This window comes from Akebia trifoliata, chromosome 8, assembly GCF_017979445.1.
Source record: "Akebia trifoliata isolate Shusen 1 chromosome 8, ASM1797944v1, whole genome shotgun sequence".
Taxonomy (NCBI): Eukaryota; Viridiplantae; Streptophyta; class Magnoliopsida; order Ranunculales; family Lardizabalaceae; genus Akebia; species Akebia trifoliata.
In genome coordinates, this window is record NC_141382.1 from 42,625,713 (window position 1) to 42,643,893 (window position 18,181).

Here is an 18,181-nt window from a genome sequence, read left to right on the forward strand (position 1 = left end):
CTTTGCAAATCGGTTTCCAATAAAAATAGAAAAGTTTAGAAAATCGCATATTTTGTACCACAAATGCCATATTTTACCTAAACAATATTTATTTAATTTCAGAAAAAATAAATAAATAAAATCAGGACCACAGGCGAATGAAGGTACCATTTTGACTCCCCCAGCACAAGGAGACTGAAAACTTCTCCACATGAAAGAAAAAAGACCCTTCAGAGAATAACCAAGAACACAATTTTTTTCCTTTCTTTTGGTGCAAATAGGAAATCTTAATGAATTACCCATTGAAGTCTCTGAGTGAAGAATCAACAATACAAACACGAACTCTTTTTTTTTTGTTTTTGTTTCTATACATAACAAACAGGCCAAGATTCCCGATTTCAACTGCAAAAAGGGCAAGGAAAAGGCCCAAAAGAATCATCCAAATGAGAATATCATCGACCCTTCTCTCTCTTGACTCTATCAACTAAACCTGAAATGTACACAAGCGCTTGGGCAACGATCGGGAAGAACCCATGAAACAGAAACATAGGTGAAAACCCCATCCTCATTCAGACCCGTAGTCCAAACAAGAACAAGAAGCAATCATAAGAGGCTCATCATGCTTCCAAATGGAGATCATCCATTCCGGGGGGAGACAACGGCGGAATTGCTTCTACATGAAAAGAAGTGTCTGCACTCTCCAAGACTTTTCTCGCAGTTGCTTGAGATTCTCTTCTATTGCTGATCTTTCTTGCAGAGAGTGGATCGGTTGTAATGGTTCTAGAAGAGTTGCTGCTTTCAACAGATGATAAGAATTTATCCTTCGAGATAGTAGTCTGTGCGGATGTAATCACAGAGCTGTACACGCCAGACTCCTTCAAACCTTGAACAATTGCCTATAGGAGAAAGAACAAGTGCGAGAGCACAAATAAAATAATCAAAGATGAAAAGTAGTGCAAATCTCATATAGTAACATACACATTTACATGACATAAAGAATAGTCTGGTTATGAGTTCAATAACTCACTCATAATCATCTCGACCTTGTTCATGTTGTAATCCCACACAAACAAGTTGAAATAGAGGGGAGAAGGTGCCCTCTATATTAATTGAAGTCTATGGATCATGATACCATAGACCTGGTTCAATTCCCGCCATCGCCGAGTTATTGATCTCATTAAAAACAGGGTTACCAATAGAAGAAAAATAAAACTCTGGTGCTAAGAACTATATATGGTTTAAGGAAAAATTGAATGAGAACATAATTGAAGAATGGAGCGGAGTTCTCTCTCTTAATGGAGGGTAATGAACGCACGTTTGGGGAAGCTCCACTTTCAATAAAATTGCTTCGGTGAAATTACTTTAATAAGAATTGAAATTGTGACATCCATTGTATGGTGACAGTCTTCACAGCAAGTGCTTTTTCAGGTCTAGAATCACTTTCAGAAGCTATTAGAGTTTGGGGAAAAACAGCTTTACAAACAAATCATAACGATTTTGGACATTTTGATCATTAACTTAAAACCTTAGAAACATTTCAGGATATTTTGGTCAATAGCTTAAATATCATGGACATCTCGCTCTAGAAAAATATTTTGTGTTCCGTCCAGATTCCCACAGAAGTGAGAATCCAAAAGGCTAGTCTGGGGTGGCATCGGCTTCTGACCCACTTTTGGATTCTAGCTTATGCAGGAATTTGGAAGCCGAGTGCGTACCAAACCTGATTCTTCCTCCCAAATGCGTTTTTGGGGACTGGAAGCTAAAATCTACCACCGAGAAGCTGCACCAAATGCTACCAAAGAAAACCATGGGTATAATCTTTCTTGAAAGAGTTGGTGGCCAAACTTACCATTGGAGCATATATACGAGTTAAGATGCCCTTCCTGAGAAGCTTCATGTTTAGGGTTTTATCAGTCCATACGATGTGCTCACGATACCTACAGAAGGAAGAGTACTGTCAAAAAGTCAACACAGCTTCAGATCCAAAACTAGAAAATTGTCTGTTAATTAAGAAGCATTTTCTGGTAATCAATTTTCATGCACCATCAGCAGTGGCTTTGTGCTTGTGATTTGATTTTTATGATTCGGGGATTACGGACTATCCAATGTGGAGCTACAATCTGTAAAGTTAACTACAGGTTAATCATCCTTTTTATTAAGTAGTTTACAGTTCTATGAAATTATTAATTAAAATAAACAATATCTATATAAATTTATGATAGTTCAATAAAAATGAGAAATAATAAGGAAACTCATAGGACATGTGCATGCATCCAGATAGTGAGAATGAAATATTAAGGGCAAACTACCTATCCGTGATCGTTATTTTATGATTTTAAATTTTAATGAATTGAAAGCGGAAACTTCATTTGAGCTATATACAACTTCATTTCGATGATTGGACCCACTATAAAAGGAAAAAATATATATCTATATATCGAATGGAAATTATATAATCTATAAGGTTGACAAAAGTAAAGAATCCTCAAAACCATGGACTCTTGTTGTGCACATTTTGTTACTTGTCAAGAGAATTTTTAAAGATAAAACTATTATTTCATTTTATGTTATAATTATATATAGATTATTTCAAAGGCATTAATGGATCTATCTATAGGTAAAATTTTTAATTTAAAATTTTATTAATGTAGATTTTGATCAACAAACTTACCCTTCTCTCATTACAATAACTAGAAGGTGGCATGTGCAGATGCACATTTATCTAAAGGGCTTATTTATAATTTAAAATATTAATTAAAGGGTGGTTTTGAAGATTACATAGTAAAGGATAGTTTTATAATTTTGAAAACTAGCCAACGTGATATTAGAGATGTGCAATTGCAATTTTCTTGGTTTTGTTACTAAAATGATCACTGATTATGTTAAGTTTAAATGTTAAGATGGGAGCATTTTTGGAATCCAAATTTGGTGACAAACCACTTCTACTCCGCCTTCTCTCATTATAATAGTAACGATAAAGATTTCTTAAATATGACCTATCCTTATCGCACCTGATAATGGATTACTTCCAAAGGTCATAGAGGCAATGTATTGCCCTCTTCTGTTTTTCATGCATCGGCATATTGAAGACTATTGATCTTACATTTTTTACTCATAGTTGTTGGGTTATAATGGGTTAGTTATGAGTTCCGTTTTCATGCTTGTTTTATAATTTTCAAGTATTAGTGCATGTTTCCCATGCTTCCAGGCTAATTTATGAACTTCCACATATCAATTTCAGTTATTTTCTCACTCAATTTAGAACCCTTGGGTACTTATTTACTTATAAGGTATACTCTTGGAGTCTTGGTTGAAATGAAACATAGTGAAGCAAAGAAAAAAAAAAAAAGGCAATGGCTTCAAAGGGAAATGGGAGAGTATCAAACAGGGTTGTCAAACATTACCAGCGTAACATTTCCTCCTCTGTTGCGGTTGAAGCAATTATGAATGCCTGCAGTGGAAACGTGTAGTTAATGAGATGAAACCGTGACATTCAAAAGAAACTAAACTTCCTGCAGCAGATATATTTCTTAAATGATCAATAGAAATAGTACAATTGCATTTGAACTAGCTATATTATATCCAAATAAACTTCAACGATCATCTCTGCAGCCTTAATATATATATATATATGGGTCAGGTTCAAGGGCCATATGAGAAAACATATGTAAAAACTTTCGTTTTTAATAAAATTTTAAAATATGGGTTAGAAATTTTGGATTGAGCTGATTTTTTGTGAGGATGATCTCTATGATGGGAAGATCATCCTAAAAAAAAATCAATCCAATCTGAAACTTCTAACCCCATTAAAAGTGATTTAGAATGTGGACCGTCGATTTTTTACCAATTTTTATCACTAATTTGTAAATCACTTTTGATGGATTTAGAACTTTCTGATTGAGTTGATTTTTTGTGAGGATGATCTTTTCATCATAGTGACCATCCTTGCAAAAAATCAGCTCAATCCAAAACCTCTAACTCTTATTTTGAAAAACGAAAGTTTTTTCATATGTTTTCTCATATGTCCCTTGAACCGCCCCCTATATATATATATATATATAAACAGACTTTATTAAAGGAGAAAATAGAATGTACAAAAAAGGGGATGAGATATCCAGCCCAAAAAGAAAAAAACAAAGAAAACCTTACCTATTTGATAGATAAACAGACTTTATTAAAGGAGAAAATACAATGTACTATCCAGCCCAAAAAGAAAAAAACAAAGAAAACCTTACCTATCTGACTAAGTCTCCAAGTTACAAATCCTATCCCATCTAACAAGAAAATCTTTATAAAAAAAAAACACCTCTAAATACCTTAAAGAGTTTCCCCCAGGAGAACAAAAGAACTAACACAAACTTGGTTAGAAAGTCGGCCCTTTATTAGATCTTGCGTCTTTGGTTAAGATAAGAAGAGCGATCTCTGAAGAGGAAATGGATTTTAACCCGTCACAATTAATTATACCTTTGGGGTCAAACGTCAGAGTCCACCTTAAACCTAGTATCTCAGATACCTCAGTCAAAACTCTCCTTCCTCAAAATCAAAGCAGCATTCATGTCCGTATCACCACTCAATTTTATACCATCACTCTGAATCCGATGCCTTTCTCTCCCAATCCATCACCCCTCGTCCTTTCCCAAAACACAGTCACTTCACCCAACCTTCTACCTCTTATCATCCGTACACTCATATCAACCACACAACCACCCCCCAAAGTTTTTTTATCTTTGACTAAAGACGCAAGATCCAATGAAATACCAACCTTCTAATCGGGTTTGGACAATGACTTGTAGTTATGTTCACGATTGCAAATCAACTCTGACTAAGGTTCCCACGCTTGCAACAATAGGAAATCCAATTACTTAAGATCAGAGATTAAGGTTAGACTAACTATTGGAAGGAAGAAAGTCTTTGGTCAAGATAAGAAGACTAGTGTCAAAAGTCTTTAGACTTCTTTTATTTAAAGTTGTAAAAGTCGTTGGGCTCTTATAAATAATGTAACAGATTCTCAAGCCCAAAACCATTGCTAAAGCCCAAGACCAAACCCAAAAGACTTACCTAATTGTCAAAGCACTTTTGACCAGGTCTTATCTATATTCTCCCACTAAAAATCCAATCAACCTTGCCACCTCATCCCATTGTCTCCCATCAATTAACCTCTCAAAATCCTATAAATAACCCCTCAAGTTTACTTGAGGGGGGGTAGTTCCATTTTGAATCATTTAATCCCTTGTAATTTTTACCTTCTCTAAAAACCACTCTTCTTGTTTTTTAATTTTTAGGATAGTTTATTTATGTTGTAAGAAGAAAGAAGTTGATCATCAAGTTATAAATGAAGTTGAAGATCAAGCAAAACTCTACTTTCTCATCTCTATCTTTTCTTTTTCTCTCATTATTTACTTTTACATCTAATCACGATGATCGGCTAAACTCTTCCCGTTTAGGGAATTGAGGAAACCGTGAGCGAGTGCAAGTTAAAATAGTATTGGAATTTATGTCCTAAATATAATTCATTAGACTAATAGATTTCACTTCAACCAACCTTGTTACTTAAGTTTGTAATCGTAATTTTCTACATTTCTCATCACAAGTTGAGATCGGTCATCATTGGGTTACTTCTCATTATGATTGATACCCCGAAGTGATTTAAAATCATTGGAAATTATAACATAAGAAGGGAAGAAAACCTTGGACGTTGCACTTTGGACACGGACTGGGACTGTCGGACTTTATTTTATACCTTCCGGATTAAGATTGTTGAATCAATCTTAATCTGAGTAATAAAAGGACAACTTAAAATACTAACGCTAACTTTGCACTTGTCTCATGGTGGATTCAATCCCCTAGACATACTTGATTTATTTGCTTCTTACTTTCTATATTTACTTGCTTTCATTTACTTCCTGTATTTATTTTCTGTATTTAAATTCCTAATTTATAGTTTCCAAAAAAATTGGTTAGAACTCAACTGTTTTCAACGTTACATCTTTCGTTACAAATTGAACCTCTGCCTCCCTATGGATGATCTCTATTTGCCAACACAAGTAGTTTTGAAATTATTTCTTCTCAAACATCGGCAAGCAAAAAAAAAAAATCATTTTCTGCAACGAACAAATCCAAGTCCACTTGTATACACCTTCAGTATGTTCACACCTAATCCTGATAGAAGTTCTAGGACACTCACCATCTCTAGATGATCGTTAAGGAAGAGTGAACTTTTTTGTATGCGATGGCATACTGTCCAACAGTCATAAAAACTTTTTGCAGCATATGCGATTGTATATTTTTTGTGTGCAATGGCATACTGTTCAACAGTCAGTATATTTTTTTTGCAGCATATGCCAACGCATATGCGAACAGCACATGCTGGTCGCGCATGCTATTTAACAACATCATTCTCAACCTTAATGTGTTTAGTTGATGCTAAAATAAACACAATAAGTTTAAATCCAGTATATAATAGATTAAAAGAAACTCAATAACTTGTAAAAGACGAGAGAAAAACTAAATTATAATGGCATTAAAACTTACAGATCTGTCAAATTCCAACATGAAACATCTTTTGACATCTTCCTTTGTAGGCTTACAGCCACACCGATCACGTCTAGAAGTCAAGTCCGAGAATTTAGGGTATGTGTAATGGAGAACAGCAGCCTCCTCCAATTTGATCTCACTATGAAGGATTACTAATAAGATTACTTGAAGTGCACATAAAATCATAAAACCAACCATGTGTATGCTCTTTGACCATTAATTGGCAGAGAAATGCAAATTAAAAATTAAAAAGATTCCTTCTATTGAAGAAAAAACAAAATCCGTCACAAGGAAGAAAATACCTATATACATAGAAAGAGAGATGGATACATATAAAGATAGATGCCTATGTTTGTGCATGTGTATGTGTGAATGAGATTGAATTGTCTTACTTTGGGGTCTTCATATAGTTGTGCCATCTGTGTGCACCATTAGGACGGAGATGATCTTGAATGCGCGCAGCTGATTTCCCATTTCCATACGTCAAAAAGTAGTTTGGGTTACCACGGGTTGACTCTTTATACATGCCAAAGTATGTATCCTTTGGAAGATGGTCATAGTTCTTTTTGAACATTGAGACCTGTTGCGAAACAGAAAAAGAATGTCACATAGGTCCAATACAACCCATATCTACGTACAAACATATGTGTGTATGGCAAGTCCTTGAGTAACAATTAGTAAGTGTAGAAGGAAGAGCAAAGAGACAATTTACTCATTTTCGTCCAAAAAGTTTTTTTTTTTGTTTTTTTTAAAGTTCCTAAGGAAGCCAAGTATAGAAGGAAACACCAACTATTTACAAAGATGCACCTCAAACCGTACGTGTCACTTTTCAAATATTTGATATTTGGCAATTAAGCACAATCCAGCTACAAATGCAACCATGAGATAAAATAATAGAGTAGGAACCCTATTTTCATGCAGCTTAAAATATTTGATCTCAATGGCGATGGGAGAGTCATTAGGTTAGTCTGTCTTAAGGGTGTATTTTTTTGGAAAGGTATTTGTAAGCTATCTCTTAAATTTCGCAAGCATATATATTTTTTTTAGGTAGGGAGAGGGAATCACATTCGATTTTCGGAGGACCAATTGTGTAGTGATACTTTGTTACATAAGGCTTTTACAAATTTATTCTTGACATCCTCCAAGAAAAGGTTGCCAGTATCTATCTTTATGACTCCTAGTGACGGGGATGGATCTTGGACTCAAACAATGCTTTAACAATTGGTAGATCGAGAAAGTTGCTAACCTCATCAATCGTCTATCTTCCTTTGTTCTTTCTAGGCATAAGATCTTAGACTATGGGCATGCAGCAGTCGAGATTAAGTTTTATGGTAAATCCTTTTTCTTTGTTCTTGATGGGCTTGATGTTCTTACCTTTCCTTGTAATGCCATGAAAAGTTATTATGGATATTGAGGAATTAAGTCAATTATGTTGACCTGCTTTCCTATTAAATTTTAAAAATAAAATGTAATATTGTCAATCTAAAAGAAAGATATACTAAAAGGAGAAATTGACAAATGAAATACACAATTCGGGGAACCTTACCATGATTGTAATCAGAGAATTAAAACATTTAGTCAAAGTAGATAAAACTCTAAATTTTATAAGAAACTCTATTGATCAAATGGACGTTACCATTGAGTTCAAAAGCATTGAAAAACATAGTTTAGATTGTAAGCATGCTTAAATCCGAATGTAATAGGATAAATTACAAAAAGATTAATGCTGGAGTGACCTCAGTAGGGGACATCTTGACGTGGTGGCACACGCATGCCCATAATAAGTTTTCTCCAAAATACGAGTAAAACGCATTTACGAACCATAGTCACTAAGTCGGAGTTTGAGAATAAGTCAGAAAGGGAAAAAGTCGAAAAAACGAAAAAATTCGAGAAAAAATCAAAATAATGTTAAGACTATATTTTTTTTCCCTACTAAGTAATGTTATCGTGTATATCATCAAATCCTATTTTAAACTTAAGAATAAATGGTCTTGAAAAAATCTTATTAAAATATCTTGCTCAGCAAAAAAAAATAAAAAATCACATTTTTTTTGTTTAAATTGTGACTTTTTCAAAAAGTCGTGATTTAATCACCAGTCTTTAAAATCGCGATTTAAACACGATTTTTTGAAAAAGTAAACAAATTTAGTGACTATACTACGGACATGCAAGCAACACCACGTCAAGGTGTCCCCCTTGTGTCCCCTACTAAGGTCACTCTAGCACAACTTTTACGAAAATATTGATTTTATCAAGAAAGTTTAGGACTTAAGGGTTATTTTCGCTAATAGAGAAAAATCAATGAGGAATTTCGAAAATCCGAGATACACAATTCAAATTGGTCAAATTGGTCTAATGCAAAAAACATAATGGAGAAAAGAAAAATATATGAAAAAAATAGTATTTAATTATTTTTTATTATTAAAATATTAAAATATTAAAATAAATAATTTTTTTTATAAAATTGGGTTCAAGTATAGTTATTTATAAAAGAAGGGATGATTTAAAATTATTGAAATGTTAAAGGGGTGACGTATAATTAATATTAATATTATTATATTATATTATAAATGTGTTGTGCTAAGAAGTTAGCAATCCAAGTGTAATAGCTTATATCTTTTATATATTATATATTATTATACTAGTATAATATTATATAAGATATGTAACTTTATTTTATTTTATTTTTTTTAAATCATTTGTGCGAAAATAAAAACCAAAAACGAGTCGGTTTTGGGTTTAAATGTGAGTGGGTTTGTATATGTAGCCTTTGACTTCAATTTAAACATATTTCGGACGTGAATTAAGATCCGACAATGAAAAACAAAATATCCACGACGTCAAGATCTATAGTCATCGAAATATTTTGTTGAATCGCCAAGGAAATTACTTAGAAAAGATATTGGGACCTAATAGAAATGCGTAAAATACAAATGTAAAGATAAGAAACTTATAATTTCAAATTCGTAATTTAGTTTTCAATGAAATATATTTTATTTACATTTTGATAGTTGGTTTCAAATGTATTATGATCTAAATTCAAAATTCATGCATCGAATTGTAGAATAATTTGTTTTATATGTTTTATATGATATTTTAATGTTGTAAAACAAAAAGAAATGAATTTGGGCAAGTTTAACCAGAAAATCAATTCGAAACAAATTGCTTTTCATAGTAATTTTCATAGAGCATTCATTTCAAAAACTGTTATGACACTCTATTTTGAAAGTGTATTTTGATTGGATAATAATTTATAATAAAAAAATGAAATGTTTAAGCTTAAATTGGAATCAAGAATGGAATTCTCGACTGTATGTAATTGTATTGAAGAATTTCTAGATTTAAAGTACTTTTAAGCACTGTGTAATAGATGCATGAGATGCAATTAGAATGGTAACCATGGGACGGTGTACCTACATATTTACTGTTTTATGATTTATTGATTTCCATATACTACTGCATGTTTATAATTCTAGAATACCTAGGAAGATTATCACACTTGCAAATTTGTTTTAATTTATTTCAAATGAATTTTGAAAAAGATATATTATTATTTTTATTATCCATTAAAGGGATAATGAATGCATATACGATCAATTGGTAACTCTTTTCGAAAGCAACCAATTAATTTAGAATAATAGGAGTTTGATATTCTCTCCGGTAGTATAAGATACCACTTGAGAATACCATTGTACCTACTATTCGAGAAATTCTTATCTTATCTTTATTGGAAAACAACAAATTGTAATGTAAAAATGATTTGTAGATACTAGATTGATTGAAGACACATGCATACCAGAGAGGTACGATAAAGCTGACTTGTCAAATGAACATTTACAGTGTATAATAGTCAGACGATTGATCTACATCATCGGCTAATCTAAGCCGGAAAACACGGTCACCCGATTATGGTAAATTGTCAGACCGACCATAAAATTAAGAACTAACGGATAATTCCACACTGATTAGGTATTGGATCATTGACATACAAATCAATACTTTTCTATCGGTCGTGTACCTCGTCATTTTTATCAAATACATCACCATGATTGATATTCTTATGACATGTTTATGTTTCTTTTGTTTTATTATAAATTGAAAAATATTTCACTACTACTTTATTAATAATTAGCATATTTTCAGTTTTATTCATTTTGTTTACTTATTTAAAAATCTACATTATTTGTAATAGATTAGCTTATTTAGTCATTCATGTTAGGACTATTAATTTAAAATATGAGTTTACTATTAAGTAACTTCCCCATTACTCACCTTACCAACAAAACATTACAGATGTCCCGACTACCAAGATGTATGTTCGTAATGGGGAACATTATATAGAGGGATGATAAGCAATATTTCTGTTATATGTGAGCTGAAATTGGAGTTTAGTGGAACTATTTTCGTATACTTTTGGACTTTCTTGTATATATTAGCATCATATGTGTTATGTCTTTTTGTATGTATATGTTAAGAGAGTGAGAGTTGGTATTTATGTTGTGTATAACTGTTGATCAACGTGGGATGTGTTGTTGATGTATGTATATGTCAAGAGAGTAAGAATTAGTGTTTATGACGTGGATAACTATTGATCGACATGGGATGTGTAGTTGATGTGTGTGATACTTTTGGGTTGTACTTATAGTTATGCTTTTTTAGAAATGATATATATATTCGATATGATATAGTGGTGGTTGGAATGCAATTGAATATATAGATTTTGATTGTACAGATAAATTTATACAGGTGAATTTTTTTTCATTAAGACCAATTTTTAAGGGAAACTCTATTGAAATTATTTGAAAGAAATTTACATTGTACTTAAGATTTGAAGATTTTGATTTTTGTTTTTTCTCTCCACCTTCGAGATTTGGGAAAATCTAGATCCTAAATTGAGGGCATGGCATTCTTAGTTCCCTTGTCTACAATATGGTCCCTAAAAATCCCTACAAAGTGTCTTTTATTCATTTGGACTGCGGCTTTGAGTAAACTTTTAACCTCAAAACAGCTTAGAATTATAACTATTATCTCCCTTGACTTTTACTTTGTGTGCAAATCTAACGAAGGGTGGATAATCTCCTTATTCATTGTGATTTTGCTCATAAAAATTCGGATGCATTTTCTTCCCCTTTTTCAAACCTCATGGTGTTTTCCTAGCTCAATCCTTGATCTTTTGCAAAGCTGGAGGTCCACAGCTGTTGTGAATAGGGTGAAGATTTTATGGAAGCTCATGCTCTTTGCAATTTATTGGGGACTTATAGAAGGAGGGGAACGAGAGGATCTTTGAAGGGTATGAGCATTCCCTATAGGAAGTTCATTAAAAAAGTGCTAGGTGGGACCTAGGCGATGGATCCCCTTAGGGCCTAGGTAGGGCTTAAGTGGCAAAAAAAAATGATGTTTCAACTTCCTATATGCAGTAAGGTATGAAAAAAAAATGGAATAAAAAAATAATATAAATATGTCATTACCAAGATAATACAAACAACAAAGCAAACTGGTAAATCAATAAGACTAATATTTAAGAAAAATAAAAAATCATTTAACCACCAATATTCAAGTGGTTTAATGCCCCCTCTTAAATGTCTTTTAATTTTAAACATGCCACTCCAAGTTTGGGTGAATATTTGAGGCATCCCTTAGACCACGATTTCAACAAAAAGAATACATAAAATTATCATTTTACCCCACTTTTTGAAACCCCTGCTCAAAGTGGGTGGGGCCTCAGCACTTGGATGGTCTAGGCAGCCAAAGCATGACCTAGGGGCATCTTTTAACAACACTGCTTGCAAGAGGTCATCATTACTATGTTTGGGTTTTGCTTTCTATTGGTAAGATGCATAGAGGTTTTAAAGGTGTTTTAGGACCTTTTTAGATGGGACTTAGTTAGCAAAAGCTGTGTTTAGTCTTGCTTTTTCTTCTTAGGATAGTCATGTTGGCCTCCCTCAAATAAAATCAGTTTTCTCCATACAAAAAAGGGAGGATAGCAAACTACACAATATAAATTGAAGAACAATAGCAAATCTTATAGCCCAGATACCATATACAGCAACAATTTATTGTAATTGAAATATTCATATTTAGAAAGTCCTCTCCTAAGGAGTCTACTTCCTCAATGGAAAAGTATTAAAAATACTATCCATATTTTGACAATGCTGAACTCCATATTTAGTAAAATCATGTCAAAATGGTAGCATGAGAGAACATTTACCTCACTGAAGGGTTCCTTGATATCATCTCGTTCAACACTACTCTCCTGAAATGATAAAAACGGCAGCATCATATTCAATATTTAATAGTCACCAAATGCAAATTATAATATGAAAGGCAGAGTGATCAATAGGAACAAATCTCAAACTTTTTTACTAATAATGGAACAAATATCATTATACATTATCTATAAAAATAAATGTTCTAAACTAAACTATATTCATTTCACTCACACAATTGGGATAGATTAAAATATGATCGTTTCACTCACATAGTTGGGAAAGATGACCATATCTACATTCCCAGGCACATCCAAGAGCAATTGCCTCAAAGAATACTCCCGGGCACCTGCTGGATGTAATAACTCATCGGTGTCGAGATGGATGATCCAATCCACGCCAGCATCCTGAGAAGGAAACATATAGCTCAGATAACCATAGTTTTGAGATTAAGATAAGGTAAGGATTTTTTTTTTTGTTGATACACAAGACAAAAAATTGCCTGACATGAAAGATGAGAATAGAATCACTCTTACCCTTGCCATGACAATAGCTATCTCCATGTTGAGAGATTGCTTTACGAATAGCTCATAATTGCATGGTTTGTAAAAGAAGCTCGACAACCAAGTCTCATTCCAGATCCGGCTAAACATTTCAAAAGAAATACAAAGAAGAAAAAGATCAAGGACATTTCAGAACATGCATAAGGATTCATGACAACAACTCACCAAATTGGCACCTTCAAATAAGTGGGGCAAATTGATTCCACCAAATAGACTACAATATCATTTAGCTAAAACTTTCTACGAAACTTTGTTAAACATTGTATGGAATTTCTATAAAACAAAATGCAACAACAAAATACAAGAAAGTACTAGTTAAGGCAGGAACTAGATCATATGGGGGGAAAAGGGTAAAGGTGACAAGTAAGGTTATAACATTAGAAATGACTAAACTAAGACAACCACCTACTACTTCACTGAGATCTATATCTGTTTTGGAAATACATAAATGATTATTTCAAATAAAGAGAACGGATTTTAAAAAATTATAAAAGGACTTGTTAAAAAAATTCTCTTCTAAGTGTTAAGAAAATCCAGGTCAACTTTTGACCCATATAATAGAAGGACAACTATTTAATCACTAACCTACAGCCTTTTGCAATGACTAGGTCTCCTTTAGGGATGGGAGGATTTTATACTCATCATGATTGTCACACCTTACAATTTGTTGACAAACCATTTACCCCAAAAGAACGATCTGATGGAGAAGACACAATTATGAATATAAGAGGGTCAAGGGTCGAACTGGGGCACGATACGTGAGCACGTGACACCCGGGAGCAAAGGCGGCTAACACAACACTCAACACTCCCCCTCATCCATAAGAGTGAAAAAAATCCCTCGAGGAGACTCGAACCGGTGAGCCGTGACCTATATAAACTTAGCACTCTAATTCCAGTTGACAACTATTTAACCCAAAAGGCTAATCTGATGGGAAAGACACAACTATGAATATAAGAGGGTCACGGGTCGAACTAGGGCACGATACGTGAGCACATGACACCCGGGAGCGGAGGCGAATAACACAACACTCGACACTCTCCCTCACCCGTAAGGGTGGGAAATTCCTTCAAGGAGATTCAAAGTCGTGACCTATATAAACCAAGCGCTTTGAAACCATGTTAAGAAACATTTACCACAAAAGACCGATTTGATGGGGAAGGCACAACTATGAATATAAGAGGGCCACAAATCGAACTGGGGCACGATACCTGAGCACGTGACAGTAGGAAGCGGAGGCGGATAACACAACACTCGACACTCTCCCTCACCCGTAAGGGTGGGAAATTCCTTCAAGGAGATTCAAAGTTGTGACCTATATAAACCAAGAGCTCTAAAACCATGTTAACAAACATTTACCACAAAAGACCGATTTGATGGGGAAGGCACAACTATGAATATAAGAGGGTCACAAATCGAACTGGGGCACAATACCTGAGCACGTGACTCTTGGAAGCGGAGGCAGATAACACAACACTCAACACAATTCCCCAAAAAATTTGTACCACAAACGAATTTATATACTTCACTAACAACACCAACTTGGTTTGGTAATCCTTCTACAAAGAGACTTTTTAGAATAAAAGCCCAGCTACTTGAAAAAAAAGCTTAGCTGGATATCCACCTTCAAATCTTAGAATCTAATCCCTTTATTCAAAGATATCACTTGTCCACTGTAGGAAAGTCTAATGATAAAAGAAAATGAATGCCTTCAACTTAGATTTAAAACAAGTAAATGAGATTCAATCATCCATTTGGCAGAATCAACTAACCTTTTAGCCTGTTGTTCCTCCAGCTCTCTTGTACGGTATATAACTTTCACTCCCTGATACAGAAATATAGAACCCATAAGCACAGAATTAGCACCAAAATTCGAATAGGAAAAAAGTGAAAACTTCATTCCTAGTACAACGAACTCTATTAAGGGATGTTGAGACTCACAGTAATAGATTCCAGGACTGCAGATACATTGGGAGTTGCGGCCTTCCCTTCCACAAACAGGAAGAAGGTTGTGACCCCTATAACCTTATGATAAAAGATCCATGGTAGAATCTGCTCTAAGCCAGCCGAAGTGCTTGTCGTTATACATATCTGTATATTCAGCAGCACAATTGCTCCTCAAGGTCATAAAGTGTAAAATCATTCAAAAGTAACAGAAGTTGTATGGTGCTCTAAGCTTCGCATTTATTGTAAAAAGAAATCCTGAGAGTCCAAATGACGCTGCAGTTTGGACAATGAAGAAACAAGCCAAAAAATCCCATTTACCTTTAATATGAGAAAAAGAAAATTGGGCAATAACTAACTCAAAAAATACAGACCAACAAAAAACAAATGAGATGGTTTGGAATATATGAGTGAAAAGACTATTAAAGATAAAACTAGAAATGAACGTAATAAAATAAAATAAAAAAACGTAGTAATAGTTCCAATACGTGATAAACTAAGAGAAGGTCACTTGAAATGGTTTGGAATGTTCCACGAAAGCGATTACAACTCCAGTTAGAAGAAATATTCGCATTGAATGACCTAAAAGTGCAACAAGAAGACTCAAAAGAACATAGATGGAGATAGTGATAGCAGATAAACTCATTCTCAATGATAGAAGACCTAGTTTTGGATGGTGGAAAGGAGGAACTAGATTTGTTTAGACAACACCAAATCTTTGGGATAAGATTTTGATGTTGTTGTAGAAGCCAAGTACCCCAACCCAACCAACTCCAATACTCATACAAGAACAAACTAACGCTTTCTAGAAACTAAATGAAACATAATTTCTATGAGTTATTTCTCGTTTTTCCAGTAATAACACTAAAAAAAAAAAAAAAAGAAGAAGAAAAGAGATCCTGAACCATAATAAATCACCAAATTCTGCATTAGAAACACATTATTAAAGTCAAATCAGCAATATACAATCATTACATAAACCACGCAAATTACTTAATTACTTGTTGGTCTGTATAATATGCAAGATCCAAATCCAAAGTAAATGCCTATTAGTCCTATATTGCTGCCATGTCTAGTCAAATACATTTCCCAAACCAACATCTCCTTTTCTGATTCAAAAATGGCAATCCAAACAGACCCCACATTCTAATACATCAAGCATTTTTTAACAGAACCCAGATCTCTGAACATACAAACAAGAATTCTCATGGAAACCATAGAGATTAGATTAACCCACATTCAATTACTTAAAGAAAGTAATAAGGTTTGTTTTTAATCGTCATTTCTGCATCATAAAATATATTTTACACACACCCAAAAAAAAAAAAAAAACGGTGCACGTATGGAAATTGGACAAAGTAAAATTCATGAAAATTTGAGGAAATTAAACAAAAAAACGTATATAATTAATAAAGATGATAACTGACACATGATCAAAAGTTTATGAACAGAACCCAGATCCCCAAAATCAAGTCACACCCAACCCAACTCAGATCTCAATAATATAAATAAAAATAAAAAATAAAAAACAACTCCAAATCCGCAATAAACATGTCAAGAAACCAAAAACCCACCAACCGAAATCAAATCAAATTGGAGATAGAAATGATTTTATGACCTTTGGTTTCAGATCAGCCTCGTAATTGAACTTCCAATCCCGATAGTAAGGAAACGAAGGGGAAGAGCTTCGACCGAGAAGGTCGACACAATCGGAGGAGTGAACGAGATTCGTGGGAGGAGAGCTTCCTCCCATACCAGGGAACTCGTGATTTTCGGGAGACCAACGCGTGGTGGGATCGTTGTTGAGACCTCCTCTCCATTGAAGAACGAAAGCGAAAGCTGCAAGGGTTAGTGGGAGAGCTGTGAGAAGGAGAAGAAGCCGAGAAGCGAAAGTCTGCTGAGATGAAGCAGGAGAGGATCTCAACGAATTGTAGAGACCCGCCATTGACGACAAACACAGAGAGAAAGAGAGAGAGTCTTCTGTTTATTTTGTTGCCTTTGTAAGCATGGTTTTGAAAGTTGAAACCAGGCATCTTGTCTCGGCTCAAACCTCACACAGAGTTGACTCGCTTAGGTCGATTTAAATTTATTTAATTTTTTTTATATTTAAATAAGAGAGTTGCTATTGCCACACCAACACACCAACTGTGTGCAAGTGATATATGATTTGGTGTGGGATTAGTAAAATTTGGCGTGGCAATAGTAATTCTCTTAAATAACTATTGGTTTTTTTTTTTTCTTAACAAAATGTGGGTTAGTAGATGCTCTTAAATTGTCAAAAAAATATATATATATTTAAATTAAAAAGACAAAACCTGATTGACACTTACGAGTTAATTAAAATTTGGTAACTTTTTTAAAATTCATAAATCTTGGACAATCCAATATGATGAATGATTCACATTGACCATCTTACCCAATTGCCTCTGTGCAATCAAGATGATTTGCTAGAATTGTCTTGATGTCGACTAATTTAATAAGTATGATTTTCAAAAGCTGCTCTAAATATTCCCAATAATCTCATAATTAACGAGTCAAACCTTTTAAAATTTAAAATTATTTTTCACAAACACATTTATATCTAGAAAAGTAGCTGACCACTTTGATAATAGTGATGATATTATATTTATAATTAAATTGTATTACTTTTAGTTATAAATTTGGATTAATAGATTACATAGATCACCAACATTAAAGTTATTAAAATTAATAATTTTACGTAAAAAATTGAGCAATATCACCATGCAATATCTAACTAATTACAAATTAACAAAAGAAACTTCAATATTATTAATCACCACCATCTTCAAAGGTTTATCGCCAAGTTTTGGAATCCACTTAATTAAATGCTTTTTTCCGTACCATTATCCAATATTTAATAATGTGAATGTCTACTTTCACTATCTCAATCAAAGTTTTTTTAAGATCTTCCTTTCCACCTTTTAGAACTTCCAA

At 33.6% G+C, this 18,181-nt stretch overlaps 1 protein-coding gene across 1 annotated transcript; it reads right to left on the minus strand.

Annotated features, from left to right (window-relative positions):
• Positions 1-295: 295 nt before the first annotated feature.
• On the minus strand, positions 296-17,228 carry LOC147396943 (glycosyltransferase-like At2g41451). Its single transcript, XM_086452271.1, has 11 exons — positions 16,845-17,228; positions 15,224-15,373; positions 15,055-15,107; positions 13,256-13,364; positions 12,992-13,126; positions 12,722-12,766; positions 6,906-7,093; positions 6,511-6,652; positions 3,384-3,430; positions 1,829-1,916; positions 296-875 (listed from the first exon to the last, which is right to left on the minus strand). Exons 1-11 carry the CDS (start codon positions 17,169-17,171, stop codon positions 597-599), a joined length of 1,563 nt encoding a protein of 520 aa, XP_086308397.1. The 5' UTR covers positions 17,172-17,228; the 3' UTR covers positions 296-596.
• Positions 17,229-18,181: the final 953 nt, after the last annotated feature.

Excerpts from the sequence above, each read along its gene's own strand:
- LOC147396943 (XM_086452271.1), bottom strand. The coding sequence starts at position 17,171 with ATGGCGGGTCTCTACAATTCGTTGAGATCCTCTCCTGCTTCATCTCAG. Across the intron at positions 15,108-15,223 it reads CAGTCCTGGAATCTATTACT|GGAGTGAAAGTTATATACCG; the intron begins GTGAGTCTCAAC and ends TTTCTGTATCAG. Across the intron at positions 13,127-13,255 it reads TAGCTATTGTCATGGCAAGG|GATGCTGGCGTGGATTGGAT; the intron begins GTAAGAGTGATT and ends TTTCCTTCTCAG.